This window comes from Stenella coeruleoalba (genome assembly GCF_951394435.1).
Source record: "Stenella coeruleoalba genome assembly, chromosome: 5".
Lineage (NCBI taxonomy): Eukaryota > Metazoa > Chordata > Mammalia > Artiodactyla > Delphinidae > Stenella > Stenella coeruleoalba.
Window position 1 is genome coordinate 144,401,204 of NC_137150.1, and position 13,919 is coordinate 144,415,122.

The window sequence follows — 13,919 nt, forward strand, 5'->3', positions numbered from 1 at the left end:
AACTTTCATTTCTTGGGGATAAGTAAATCATTACAGAGATGTCTTTTAGCTCACTTGTAAGTGATAGTTTTAAAACGTATGACATTCTCTTGCGTTTCTGTTCACTTCCATAACAGCGAGCAGCTTTCATCGCTGACAGATGACTTCTGGCCGGGGCAGGGGGCGGGTTGCTGGTGTTCTGGGTAGCTATTACATTTTAGGTATAAATACCGGTAATCTGATTATTGAAGAATAGATCATTTTAGGAGTAGATTCCGCATGTATTTTAGAAAATCATAGTTTTCTATGGTATCCCAGTGTTCAGGCAGTTGTTCACATGAACATTATCAGCAAGAAATATTCAAGAATCCCAAAGGTGAAGCTTGTGAATAAAAGCAGTATATCCCGAAGGATAATATGTGATGAACAGATATTTGAATACCAGGATTCTTAGGGTAAAACTAGAGTTTGTAAAATTTATAAGAAGAAAATGATAAAACTCTACTGAAGGATATATTCTGTGTGGAAATAATTAAGATTGCTAAAGGTCAGGCCTGCCCATATTAATCAGTAAATTTCAAACACAAATCAAGTGTAAATTTCAATGCTGTTATGTTTGGAGTTTATTAAAACGGTATTAAATGTCATTTGCAAGAAAAAAGTTTGAGAAATTAGCCCATTACCCAGAACTTTATATGTCATGGCAGAAAATATCTTTCAAATTTAAAAACAATTGTATTTTATTTGGATGAAAACATAGTATATACCTGTAGTATATACCTACACAGGGCTGCATTGTCCTAATTTTCCACGGGCTGAGAGAAGGAGTTCTGCTCTGTGTGAGCTGAGCACCTCTGCCTTCTCTGTTTCTGCAGGACGCTGGCAGCCAGCAGGTCGGGTTTCTGCTGGGCAGCTGTGGCGTCGCCCTGGCCCTGACCACGGACGCTTGTCAGAAGGGCCTGCCCAAGGCCCAGACGGGAGAGGTGGCGGCCTTCAAAGGTGGGCCTGTGGGCGGGCAGCATGCGGCCCAGTTCTCTGCCAAACCGGGCCCTCGGGCGTCCTTTCCTGTCAGTGACCGTTACAGAGACGGAAGGGCCTTCAGGAAAAGCGAGGCTGTGTTCTAGGCCTTGGGGAATCTTGCTCCTCGCCTGGGTCAGGCTCTCGACCTGTGCTGTCCAGCCTGGGGGCCACTGGCCGTCAGACATAAGTTCATAAAGGTTCAGTGAGGCGAGGCTCCTCAGCTGTCAGCAGCTCGGGCTGCATGTTGGGCGGCAGAGGCGCCGTTGCGGGGAGCAAAGACTCCTGACCCTCGCCTCTGCCGTGTCCCTGTCTGCACCCTCACAGGTTGGCCCCCCCTCACCTGGCTGGTGATAGACGGGAAGCACCTGACTAAGCCCCCCAAGGATTGGCACCCATCGGCGCAGGACGCGGGGGCCGGGACCGCCTACATCGAGGTAGCCACCTCGCCTGGCGCGGCTGAAACAGACCCCGTGTTCAGGGCTTGTTCCCCGAGTGTAGCTGCTGCTGCTTAGATCACAGGCAACAGCTTCTGTGCTTTGCCTTCACCCCAGAAAGATGAGGTGTCTTGTGGGAACTCACTGAGATCCTCCCCTGGGGACCAGCCTGCGTGCCCTGTCGCCCTCGGTACCTGCCCAGGGTGACCCGACTTCAGCCGAGGGTGTCACCTCGAGGGCCTGGGCGTGAAGTGCGCTCCAGCTGAACCGATGGTTGGTGAAGGGGGACGGCCTCCAGAGACATCGCCTAACGAGCTTGTGCTTTTGAAATCTTTCAGTATAAAACCAGCAAAGAAGGCAGCACCGTGGGGGTCGCGGTGTCCCACGCATCCCTGCTGGCACAGTGCCACGCTCTGACCCAGGCATGCGGCTACTCAGAAGGTGAGGGTGTGGGGCGGCTCTCCAGCCGGGCGCAAGGCACCTGGACACTGTCCGCGTAGCATCTGCTGTTTAATCCAGGTCGTGCGGCTCGCGAGCTCGGGGCCTCTGCTGTCCTGGACAGGTGGAGTTTGGACATTGGCGTTACAGAGCGTGAAACCCACTCACTACCCATTGGTCTGTGCCCAGTGAGCTGAGGGGCAGCGCATTTTGCATTTTCTTATCGGGGCGCACTTTTTCGTACTGTTTTCTGTGGCTGGCTTTGGCCTAAGCTGTCACACACTCGGAGGTACCAGTGGAATATTTGTGGTCAGGGCTTGTCTCTTGGCAATGAACCGGCAGCTCCCTCTTCACTGTGAAATATCAGCTATGTAACGTAGAGAACTTTACTTCTTTCCACTAAAATACTGGAATTGAACAAAACTAGGAAGTAAATTGAGTGGTATGTGTAAAATCTGAAATATCAGTGTTTAGAAGCAAGGGCTAGCTGAGGGCACCGGGCAAGACTTCGGTGGACATTTGGAAAAGGATTTTAGGTGTGTTCGAGGGCCTGCGTAGTTTTTTTAATTCTGTCAAATCAGGTCCCCCGGTTTTCTTTTGCTTCAGATCCAGTGCTAACCATACATGTATCACCCCTAACGTGGGCTCTTTAGCCAACAAGGGAGCGTGTGTACAGTATTCTTAGCAGAACGCAGCAGCATTTCCTGGCACACAAACCAAGCTTCCTGTTCACTGTTGGGTGTTCCTCCTGTGGGTGCGCCTGGCAGCCCCAGGCTCTGCCCTCTGCCTGAGCTCTGAGCTCAGGGCTGTGCTGGAAGCGGCCCTGGGACCCCAGCTACCGCTGCGCCCTACAGCACGCGCGGCACAGCCTCTGGGAGAGAGAGTGGGCAGGAGGGAAGGAACATCTCTGAAGGGAAGTGACACGGGGCACCTGTGACATTTCCCGGGGCTGCAGGATGACGTGAGAAGTGGGGGTGTGCGGGCGTAGGGTTGAGAGGTGAGAGACCTGCCACGGTCCTTCATCTCCACATCCAAGCCTGCAGCCTCTGGAGTGTATTCTGCTCCCTGTGTTTCCAGATCAGTGATCAGCAGATTCTCCGTTTTAATCCACGGTTGTATGACCTTCTACTTTTATGTTTTTCCAGTAATTTGAATAACCAAGTAACTTGATAACCAAGATTATTGATTGACTGGTGCATGGCATTTGGGAGCGCTGTGTATCTTTCCTAAAACTCTTATATGTTGATGATGTAATCATCTCAGGGTTTCTCTGAAAATGCACATGACTTGTGAGGAGGGTCACTCCCCCCAAGTCATGGTTAAACACGTGGTTTAACCATCTTTGTCCTCTTTCAGCTGAAACATTAACAAATGTGCTGGATTTCAAAAGGGATGCCGGCCTGTGGCATGGAGTGTTAACAGTGAGTGCTGTGTCTAAACGACCTGACTGTTGGAGGGAGGGTTGCTAACGTTTCACGTCCATGGGTGACACCAAACCCTATCATAGCTGATGGAGTAACCCTTAGTCGTGTTGGTGTGAACGGTGTCTCTGGACTGAGCTGTCCTGTGAGCAGAGCTCTGATGCTCTCTGTGCCTTTCCTGGCGGGGCTCGTGCCCAGCCCCGACCGCTCGTCTCTTTGCAGAGTGTCATGAACAGGATGCACGTGGTCAGCATCCCATACGCGCTGATGAAGGCGAACCCACTCTCCTGGATTCAGAAAGTGTGTGCGTATAAAGGTAACGGAAATAGCACCATCTCTCCATTCATCCTTCATTAGAGAAGTCTCTTTGAATTCATCTTTGGCGATTAAGAAAAAATAAAGCAGCATGCAGAACCGCAGGCGTGTGTGGGCTGGGGCCAGGCTCCCCTACAGCTGTGGTGGGTCTGAGTTGCCAGCGCTGGGGAGCTGGGGGGTCGTGGAGGAGAGCTCTTCTCTGCAAGGGCCGTAGACTCCTAACTTTATTCCCTCACAGAAATGCTCCTAATTCTTAGTTCTTGAGGTGGTTTTGATTTGAAGTTAGGGCTCTTCAGGCTACCAGTAGCAAAGCTGTTTACTCAAAGCGGCTTATGACCCAGAGTGAGGGGGCTGCCCGTGGGGCCCAGCCTGCCCTGCTGTCCACCTGTGGTCAGCCGGTGCTTCCCCAGCACGGCCACACCTGCGTGGTCTGAGCGTCCCTCTGGCTCTGCTTCGGCGGAGCTCCGGGGCACCTGTAGTCACCCCTGAGGGGGACTCGGGCTTTCTTCGCACTGACTTGTCCCGGGTGGCCGTGTGCTTGCCGACTGCACCGATGATGGTGCCAGTTACCGATGTGGACATGGGCCGTGCTCTGCGGCGTGTTGGGCGCTGTCTCTGTTTACCCTGTCTAATGGAGGAGAACCAAAGTCTGGTGGGGCGTTTGGCGGGTGCCTCTGCTGGTGAGAGCAGGGCCGGGAATGAGGCCCAGCCCGTCTGTTCACATCGGGGGCCTCCCCGCAGCCCCACGTCCCCGGGCCCCCCAGCACAGGGCAGGCCCAGCCTCACGGCTGTGGGAGGGGCAGCTCGAGAGGGAGGGGCCGGTGTGGGGAGAGCAGAGAGGCTCCGAGAGAGAATCAGTTGCGAACGAGCGAGTTGATTTCTAGGTAGGCTGGGCGGGGAGGCCGGGCGGCAGGGAGCACGAGGCCTGCTCTGTGTGCACGCGCCCCTGACGCAGGCGCGTCCCCGCCCCCCCGCAGCCCGGGCCGCGCTGGTGAAGTCCCGCGACATGCACTGGTCCCTCTTGGCGCAGCGAGGTCAGAGGGACGTCAGCCTCAGCTCCCTGCGCCTGCTGGTCGTGGCCGACGGTGCGAACCCGTGTGAGTACCGCCTGCCCACCCCCGCCCCCGCGGGCCAGCTGCCGGGGCTCAGGGCTGAGCCGGAACGTGTTGGGTGCCCCGTGGACATGGGTGCGTCTCCTGCTCTGTGACTCGGGGTCTCGTGGTGACTCACAGGTGCGTCTCAGACGTGTTTGTCAGGCCTCTCCGTTTAAAGTGGTTTTGACACAGTGGACGGGAGGTCCGTGCCTGAGCGGGTCTGGCCAGAGTGTAGATACAGCCAGAGCCCGGTTCAGGCTCCCAGCCTGTGGCCTGTGCCCCACTGCACTGGCGTGGCCGCTGCACGTTCCCAGCCGCCCTGTGTCCTCCCGGGGAGTTTTTTCACTGCTTTAACACCTGTGTGTCACTGTTCGTGCACTGAATCCGCCCTGGACCAGAGGCTGCCTTTCATCTAATACCCTGTCCAGCTGTGGCCCCGACACTCGGGAGGGCACCCTACATTCTAGCACCCCAAAGCCTCTCGTTCCCTCCACCCACCCCGAACCCCGAGGGCCCCGCCGTCCTGCCTCCAAAGCACCAGGAGCTGCCGGCTTCTCCGAGCCTCCACTGCGGTGCACCCGTCGAGCCACCAGGAGCCCGTCCCGGGGATGCTGCCCCCCAGACCCCAGATCCCACCACTCCGAGTGCCCGTCACTTCCCTGTAGCTCCGAGCCCTCTGGACGGTCTTGTGTGTCCTCTGCTGGACACAAGGACCCATGACCAGGTCCCCTCCTTCCCTGGAGCCTCGCTGTGCAGAGAGAGGGTGCAGGTCATGGTGCAGCCCTGGGGCCCCAGTGGGTGCAGGGCTGTGCTGACTCAGGCCCTGAGCGGGCAGCACCCAGCCTCCTAGGAGCTGAGTTTTCGTGGCCCGGTGACACTGGCGGAGAAGCAGGGACAGAGAGCTAGGCTGTGCCCACAGGAGAGGCACGGCAGGGCCGCTTGGCAGAAGCTGCAGCTCCAAGGCACGCCCAGGAGAGGGCGCGCACGTGGCCGGGGCCTCAAGCGGTGGAAGGTTCGGCTGCGGCTCCATTAGTGCCCTGGGTCACCTCCCCCTTGGCAGAGCTGCCAGGAGGCGGGTGAGGCCGTGGGTTAGACCTCAGAGACAATGCGGGGCTGCGAGTTGGCTGCTTGTTTGCTGGTGATTTGAGAACGCGCCCTGTTTTTCATGGAAAGAGCCCCACCCCCTCCCCATGAGACTTTGACTGTGAGGTGAAGGGGTGCAGCCTCCAGGCCCAGCGCCGGGCGTCCCCCACGCCGCGTGCCCGTCGGCCTTGCACTCAGCTCTTGTGTCCACTCTGTCTCACGCAGGGTCCATATCCTCCTGTGACGCATTCCTCAACGTCTTCCAGGCCAGAGGGCTGAGGCCGGAGGTGATCTGTCCCTGCGCCAGTTCCCCGGAGGCACTCACGGTGGCCATCCGCAGGTAGACCATGCTGTAGACGCTTAGTTCTTCCTCGTTCAGCCGAATTACCTGTGGTAGCAGATTTGGTTGATCTGTTCCTGAGCAGGAGAAATCGAGAGCAGCGACTGGCCCTGGGCCCGTTTCCCAGGTGTGTTGGTGCTGTAATGGGGCAGCCCCAGGTGCCACATCCAGCAGCCTGTGTTGGCCGCACGTCCCACACCGGCCTGGTTTGTGGCGCAAGTTCGATAGCGGCTCCCTGGGTCGCGACCTCTGGATTCTTGCAGCACGCGGGCTGGTTTTCCCGAGCGTTCCTCCGATCAGGAAGGCCTTGTGTCCCGCAGTAAACACTGCAGCCAGGACTCGCCCCTATTCCGGGGCAGGGTGGCCGGCGGCCAGTGCGCATCAGCTGTGGACGGGGGTCTGTGCCTGTGGGACCCTTGACCTCCCAGTGGTGCCCCCAGCCCCACCGCCCCCAGGCTGCATTGTCTCTGGGCTCATCCATGTCGCTCCGCAGGCCTCCGCAGGTGTGCCCCTCGGCTCACCTTCCTGCCCACGTCGTCCACGCTGCCCTGAGCGCCATCCTCGGGTAGAGGGCAGCGTCCTTGCAGCTGAGGGTGACTTAGTGTTAATTTTCCACCCTCAACTCAAATTAGCCTCAGCTGTGGTCTTGTGTTACGTCTGTGTATTTATAAATAGTGGTGTAAGTGATGGTAAAATTTTAGTAATAATTAGCATTGAAAACAACGTCTTTATTCTTTACAGACCATAAGGTGCTCTTCGTTCCTTTGTTCTATGGTGATTTCTTGTGCTCAGCAGAGTAGTGTTTTCCGGCTGGAGAAGATATGACATTTGTTTCTCAGCATCCTGGTTCCTGCTGCTGCGAAACTAATCAGGCCCAAACTTGGCGTCGCAAACAGCAGCAGTCACTTTCCTCCCTCTCCTGCTTCCCACGGTCAGGAGTTGGGAAGGGCTGCTCAGGGCAGTTCTGCCGGTAGTTTGATGGTCTCGGGCTGGCACGGGCTGGGGAGCGGCCGGCGCTTCGTTGTTCGTGCGTGCGGTCCCAGGCTCCTTCCCCTGGCTTTGGTGCTCGCAGGCTTGCTCCCAGGAGGCGTGTCGCTCTGCTCACCTGCTGCTCGGGGCTCCGGGGGATGTCCCAGGACGGCCTGGTGGAAGCGTCCTTGCGGCCCACAGGGCCCCCCTGCAGAGGAGTGCGTGGGGTGGGGCGTCGTGCAGACCTGTGGAGATACATGCTGCCCCCCAAGGTCCTGCAGCCAACGTCCCCACAGCCGGCGCAGACGGGCACCTGGCTGCTCATTGTCCTGTCGGCAGGGGGCCGTGGTCCTACGCCCACGGGCTCTTTTCCCTTGTTAGTTAATCAGTTTTGTTTCCAGGCCGCCTGACCTGGGGGGCCCTCCTCCAAGAAGAGCTGTGCTGTCGATGAGCTGCCTCAGTCACGGGGTGATCAGACTGGACGCGGAAGAGAAGCTCTCGGTCCTGACGGTTCAGGACGTCGGTCAGGTGATGCCTGGAGGTGAGGTCACAGCTGGGGATGGTCTTGTCCTGCGGCCGGGTGGCAGCAAAGGCTCTGGAGCACGCGAGCACCAGAGGGCTTCAGGTGATTCCCCATGTGAATTGGGATTTTAATTAGTAACATATTTTTTGGTTTTTGCCTCCCTTTGTATCAAGTTAAAGTTGTGCTGAAATACGAGGTGTGTCTATGGCCTGTGAACCGGACTCTGGTTCCCCACCGTTGGGGAAGTGGTGCCAGAGCTCGGGTTCTGGGTGCTCACTGCGCACCAGGCAGTCGTCACGCCTCTCTCGAGGCCAGGCGTCAATCTCAGACCCCTGGACGTCTGCAGGTAACCCGGTGATGAGACTGTCTCTACATCCTGACAAGGGCCTGTTAGGGGAGCAGCGTGGCCCTGAAGGTTCCCAGGGATCCCTGTGCTCCCAGAAAGGCCCCGGGCCCAGATGACGCATGCGTCGCGGGGTGTCTGTGCCGCCGTGGCAGCCGGCGAGTACAGGAAGGTGACGGCGCTGTGCCCTGAAGCTCCCCCGCAGGCGCGAGCACACGCGGGACCCTGCGCAGGGTCATGGGGGAGAGTTGAGAGCAGAGCCGGGCCCGGGAGGCCCTGCGGCACTGAGATGGGGAGCGCCCCTCACCGCAGTGACCCCGTGGCTGCTCCAGCTCCCCTCCTCCCCGTGCTGGCCCTCCTGGGCTCCGGGCAGCTGCCAACCCACCTGGGCACCTCCGGAGAGCGGCCCCATCTCTGCGCCAGTCGCCCCGTCTGCTGCTCTCCGGGGTACAGGGCCTGCGTGGGCGGGGCGTGAGCCGCCCACGCTCGGGGGACAGGCTGGGAACCAGTGGGAGGGCCACGGGCCGCGGTCTGGGCCTGTGCGTGTGCCAGAGGTCGGACACGTAGAACAAGGCGGGACGTTTGAGTTTGTTTCTAGTTCCACTTTCTTAGAAGCGTGAGTTGTGTTTTTTCCTTGCATAAGTCTACCAAAAATAAGGACTCAGCGGTTCTGTAGAGGCAGGAACTCCAGCATAAACATTTTATGAGGGGTAAAGAGCAGGGTCTTTCTGATTTTTAGTTGTTACGTGGCAAGCACAGTAATTCTTTAAAAGATGGTGAAATATTGTAATAGGTGATTCTTTTGATTGAAAGTATAAGGACTCTCGTTTTATTCTTAAACTTGGACCAGGTTCTGTGTGTGTGCACACACTCCCTCAGGCACGTGTGTGCTCCCTCAGGGGTGTGTGTGGTGTGTGTGTGCACGTGCTCCCTTGGGGCGTGTATGTGTGCACGTGCTCCCCTGGGGGGGGTGTGTGCGCATGCGTGCACACGCTCCCTCGGGTGTGTGTGTGTCTGTTGCCGGGATTGTTGCAGGTCTGAGTCAGTGAGGACCTGGGGGGTCTTGTTTCCGGCAGATGCGCAGCCTTCTCTGTGTCAGCCCCAGGGTTGTGTTAGCACGGCACGCCGGGGTTGTCCCTTTTGGTCTGGTTGTGGCGTGGGCAGGGTCTCTGTTGCATTAGAATGCAGGCGAGCGCGCGGATCTGGGGGGAAACGCACACGCAGCAGCGCCACCCTCCGCTGCCTGCCCTCCTGAGGCTCTGGGCCACAGGCGGCCGCATCGGCGGGCATGCTGCTTGGTGAAGACAGAAGGGGGTCATGGGGCCGCGGGAGGGGCCCACGCTCGGGGGGGGGTCGTCAGGCCTGGTGTGGGAGCCAGCCCGAAAGGCAAAGGTCTGAGCGGGTGGCACCGCCCATCTCCTGCGGGTTCAGGAGGGCGGTGCCGGGGGGGACGACAGAACCCACGTGACTGGGAGCATTTCTGTCACCTTCAGGCACCGCGTGTGGAACACGCAGGCTTGTGGCCAGAGGGGTGTGAGTGTCCAAGCCTGGAGCACACGAACTGTTCGTGTCCACCCTGCAGAGGCCAAGCCCGCGGGTCTCTGGGGATGGCCCATCTCAGTGTCCTCTTTGTTCGTGCCCTTGAGGGTTGTTTTCTCTCTTTAGCTAACGTGTGTGTTGTGAAGGTGGAGGGGACCCCTTACCTCTGTAAAACCGATGAAGTTGGAGAAATCTGCGTCAACTCCAGCGCGACGGCGACAGCATACTATGGGCTGCTCGGGATCACAAAGAACATCTTTGAGGTCCGTGCCTGGTCCCTACTTTGTGCAGAGGTCGAGTCCGCAGCTGCGGAGGGGTGGGAGGGGACAGTGCGGCTCTCGGCAGTGCCCGCTCTGTCAGGCCAGCCCTGCGTGGGCACCTCGTGGCCCTAACGGATCCAGGTTGGCCCAGGGAAGCTGGCCTCTGGACTGGAGCCGTGGGGTCGTCAGGAGAGTCCAGCGAGTGCCCCCCAGACCCCGGGCCGGGACGGGACAGGCCGGGAGGGGGAGCACGGGCCGTGGAGGCCAGGAGCCTGAAGGGGGTCTCACCAGACGGCAGGGACTCTGGCCCTGGTGGGAGCCCCTTCCCCTCCAGGGAGACGCGGTGATGCCCGTCTGAGGAGCCACACCCGGCACGGGCAGCGCATGCCTGGCCCTCTCTCTCACCTGCCTGCCGCTCGCTTGGTCCCTGTGGACCATGCCTAACCTTGTCCTCCCCACTCTGTGCAGACTGTCCCAGTCACGGCAGGGGGCACGCCCGTCTCCGACAGACCTTTCACCAGGACGGGGCTGCTGGGCTTCATCGGGCCTGTGAGTATGTCCCGCTGGCAGCCCTGGGCCTGCAGATGGTCTCAGAGCTGGGGAGGGGTGCTGCTCTGCATCCCCTGTGCACAGGACCCCCCCAACAGAGTCCCGGCCTCCAGAACGTCACTGGGGCCAAGCTGGGGAGCCCTGTCTGTAGCGCAGGAGCATCAAGTCCTTAACAGACTTCACCCTCAGCTGCATTCCCATCTCTGACCTTTCCGGTGCTGATGCCTGCCCTGGGTGCTCCCTCGCCCCGCCCCGAAAGCCTGCCAGGCTTAGGGCCTCTTCACCCCTGGTGGCCCCTGCCTGGGTCTCCCTGTCACCGTGGGCAGGGGGCCCGCTGGCCCTGTCTTGTGAGTTACTTGGTCTCCGAGCTGTCAGGTCTCTGTAGCAGGGCCTGAGCCACAGGGCTGCCCACGTGTCCGGGGCCCGACCAGCGTCCTTGCCTTCAGGATAACCTGGTCTTCGTCGTGGGCAAGCTGGACGGGCTGATGGTGGTGGGGGTCCGCAGACACAACGCGGACGACATCGTGGCCACCGCACTGGCCGTGGAGCCCATGAAGTTTGTCTACAGAGGCAGGTGATGCGCTGCGGGTCCCCTTGCCATGCCTTTAGGTTCCTTCTCTAGCTAACCTTCGAGAGGTCTCCTGCAGTGGAAGGAAAGCCTGGTGATTTGAATACACAAAACCTAAAAATTCCTGTTCATCAGAGGAACTTCACAAAGAACAGGATGACATTTGCAGCGAGGATGCCAGAGTTGGAGTCCTCACCGCACACAGAGCTCATGGTTCCTTAGAGGGTGAGATCCAGACCTCGACCTGGGCACGGAGCACAGTGCGCGTGAGGGCGAGGGCACCTGGGCAGCTGCCGGAGAGCCTCGGGAGTGCGGGCTGGAGCGGAGGGCACCCTTTTGCCTGAAATCACCCGAGGCTGTTGTCTCCTGGAATAGAGTCAGTTCGCCTTCTCTGAATGTGTTAGGCAGTCACTTTACAGATTCTCATGTCCATAGAGCACGTAAGGGGGCCCCTGGCCCGGGCGCCGGGCAGCTGGGGCGGGGAGGGGGCACCCTGTCCAGCTTGTCCAGCTCTGAGCTCTCTTTGTCCTGGAGGAGGCAGCCCCTTCTCCTAGTTGGTCCACTCAGCCACTGCACTCCTTCACTGTATTCTTCTCAAGGTAGTGCTTTCGTTACTCAAGCTAAGGTGCCTATAAGCCTGGCTGGAGCCGTCCTTTGAATATACCTTAAAGAAACGATCAGGGAATTCTGCCAGTGGTAGGTGAGCATGGTCTGCCGGCCCTTCTCCGGGTCAGGATGACGGCCGCGAATAAGCACTCGGGAGAAACCAGCAGGGCGGGCAGGCCTGGTGGGTGCGTGCAGCCTGGAGCCGGGGCGCACAGGACTCACAGCAGAAACCGGAGACACCGTCAGTGCAAGTGTCCACCGAGCGGACTCCGGGGTAGCCCACGCCTGCTCCTGGGTGCGTTAGGGAGCCTCGCGTGGCCACCGACACCTGATGGCACCTGGAGGTGAAGCCGGCCCAGCGACTAGCGGGGGTGCAGGGTGGTCGCACTGGCGGATGGAGAGGTGGCCCACCTGCGTCCACCAGGGAGGAGCTGTGCACTGGACGCGGTCACGGCGTCCCGACAGGACAGTGTTTAGCAGATGGAGTAAATGTAGGGCAGAGGTGGCTGTAGAGTGAGCTGATAAGCTGGAAAGCCAGATAAAGAAATTTCTCCAGAAGTCAAGAAATAGAAAGTTTAAAAGAAAAATTAAGAGGGAAGCAGAGCAAGAAGGGCTGGCATCCTGAGAGCAGACTCGGTGGGGGATGCGTGTCTGGACCCTGAGGAAGGGGGCCCGTGGGGTGGGCCTCCAGCCAGCATGCGTCAGACTCCCCGGCAGAGGGGCTGGAGCCAGAGGATGACAGTGCAGTAACGTTTTAAGTTTTTCAGAGGAACCTTTTTTTTTTTTTTTTTGCCGTACGCGGGCCTCTCACCGTTGTGGCCTCCTCTCCTGTTGTGGAGCACAGGCTCCGGACGCACAGGTTCAGCGGCCATGGCTCACGGGCCCAGCCGCTCTGAGGCATGTGGTATCTTCCCGGACCGGGGCACGAGCCTGTGTCCCCTGCATTGGCAGGCGGACTCTCAACCACTGCGCCACCAGGGAAGCCCTAGAGGAACTTTTAACCTAGATTTTATATTCATCCCAAGATGTCACTTAATTGTGCAGTTGCAGTAAAAGTATTCTTGGGTACGTAAGGTTCAGAAGTTTTGTCACAAAAAGACCATGTTTGTGAAAACACTTTTGGGTGAGGTACTAAGAGAAACAAGATGTGTGAAAGTAAGGAAATGTTAATACTGGGTAAAGTTTGTTGCATTAAAGAGAGTGGGTGCACGTGTGCGTGTGTGTGTGCCTGTGCGTAGCGGCCAAAGGAGCAAGCCTGAGAAGGTAGGTCAGTGAGGGCCCAGAGCTAGCTTGGCAGCCGTGCCAGCAGGATGGGCGTGATGGGGAGACAGATGCTTGTCTCATAAAGAAAAAGAGAATCCACTCAAAGTCCAAAGGAAGAAAAAGGCAGCACAGAGAAAAGGAGAACATGTCGAACTTCTTCGATCAGACGTGAGACAGAAGACCACTGCCGTCAGCCACAGACAGGAGCAGAGTGATGGGTGATGCAAGATTTCGCCTGGACGAAGAAATAGATAATTAACAGAACTTCTCGACAGAGGCTTCTGCATAAAGAAGTACATCACATAGATTAACATTGCAATTAAGGAAAACGTTCTTTACAACGTGTGCCTGGTTGTTTGCTGTGCACTGACGTGCTCTCTGTTTTGTGAATCGAAACTTATTTCATCCACATTGGAGGAGGTTCGTGGCTGCTTCCTTTAAATTCTGTTGGACAACGTCTCCCTCCAGCCCTGCTGCGGCTTCCGTCTGGGCAGGACGGGGCGTCCGCGTCCCGGCCCCCCTTGCCGGGCCGTCATCTCTGTCCCTTCCTCCCCCAGGATCGCGGTGTTCTCCGTGACAGTGCTGCACGATGACCGGATCGTGCTGGTGGCAGAGCAGCGGCCCGACGCCTCAGAGGAGGACAGCTTCCAGTGGATGAGCCGTGTGCTACAGGTGGGGTGCGTGTGGGCACTGGCTGAGCGTGGGCTGACCCTCAAGGTGAGGGGTGGCCCCGCGGAGCTGCCATCCACCGGGGTGAGAGATGTAAACTTGCACGCATCGGTGTTTCCACTGCTGTGCTTTGAGAATTTCAAACGTGTAGCAAGGTGGAAGCATAGCCCAGTGAACCCTTCGCGCCTGGGCTGGGGCTCCGCGTGCTTCCCACCTCGTGACACCCGTTTGACACGCACGTGCCCTCGGCCTCACCCGCCTGCTGCGCACTGTCCTTCCCTACACGTCCACGTTTACATCCTTAAATAATGAACTAGATTCAACAAGTTCTTTTGCGGGGAAGGGAGTAAACTTTGCCTTCAGTAAAGAGCACAAACTAAGTGTCCACTCAGCTTTACTGAATGTAACTTCCATGTAGAAGGAGCCCATTTTCAAGTGTCCAGGTTGATGAGTTTTGACAAATGTACACGCCCAGGTAACCACAGGTAAGAGCGCTCCCGTCTAAC

General features: G+C 58.1%; 1 protein-coding gene across 16 annotated transcripts in view; it reads left to right on the forward strand.

Annotated features, from left to right (window-relative positions):
- The window catches only part of DIP2A (disco interacting protein 2 homolog A), a 92,193-nt gene that overhangs the window by 51,345 nt on the left and 26,929 nt on the right, over nucleotides 1-13,919 (forward strand). For 14 of the 16 annotated variants that reach the window (XR_013828415.1, XR_013828416.1, XM_079921864.1 and 11 more), the window contains 12 exons: nucleotides 855-978; nucleotides 1,324-1,433; nucleotides 1,772-1,874; nucleotides 3,228-3,292; nucleotides 3,515-3,608; nucleotides 4,585-4,704; nucleotides 6,010-6,124; nucleotides 7,495-7,634; nucleotides 9,625-9,761; nucleotides 10,227-10,307; nucleotides 10,754-10,881; nucleotides 13,302-13,416. Coding sequence is in view for 13 of the 16 variants with exons in the window: in XM_079921864.1 (XP_079777990.1) it covers nucleotides 855-978; nucleotides 1,324-1,433; nucleotides 1,772-1,874; nucleotides 3,228-3,292; nucleotides 3,515-3,608; nucleotides 4,585-4,704; nucleotides 6,010-6,124; nucleotides 7,495-7,634; nucleotides 9,625-9,761; nucleotides 10,227-10,307; nucleotides 10,754-10,881; nucleotides 13,302-13,416 (1,332 nt within the window). In the remaining 3 variants the exon portion in view is untranslated. Of the gene's footprint in view, nucleotides 1-854; nucleotides 979-1,323; nucleotides 1,434-1,771; nucleotides 1,875-3,227; nucleotides 3,293-3,514; nucleotides 3,609-4,584; nucleotides 4,705-6,009; nucleotides 6,125-7,494; nucleotides 7,635-9,624; nucleotides 9,762-10,226; nucleotides 10,308-10,753; nucleotides 10,882-13,301; nucleotides 13,422-13,919 lie in introns of all 16 variants that reach the window. The other 2 variants (XR_013828417.1, XM_079921863.1) reach the window with 1 other exon arrangement.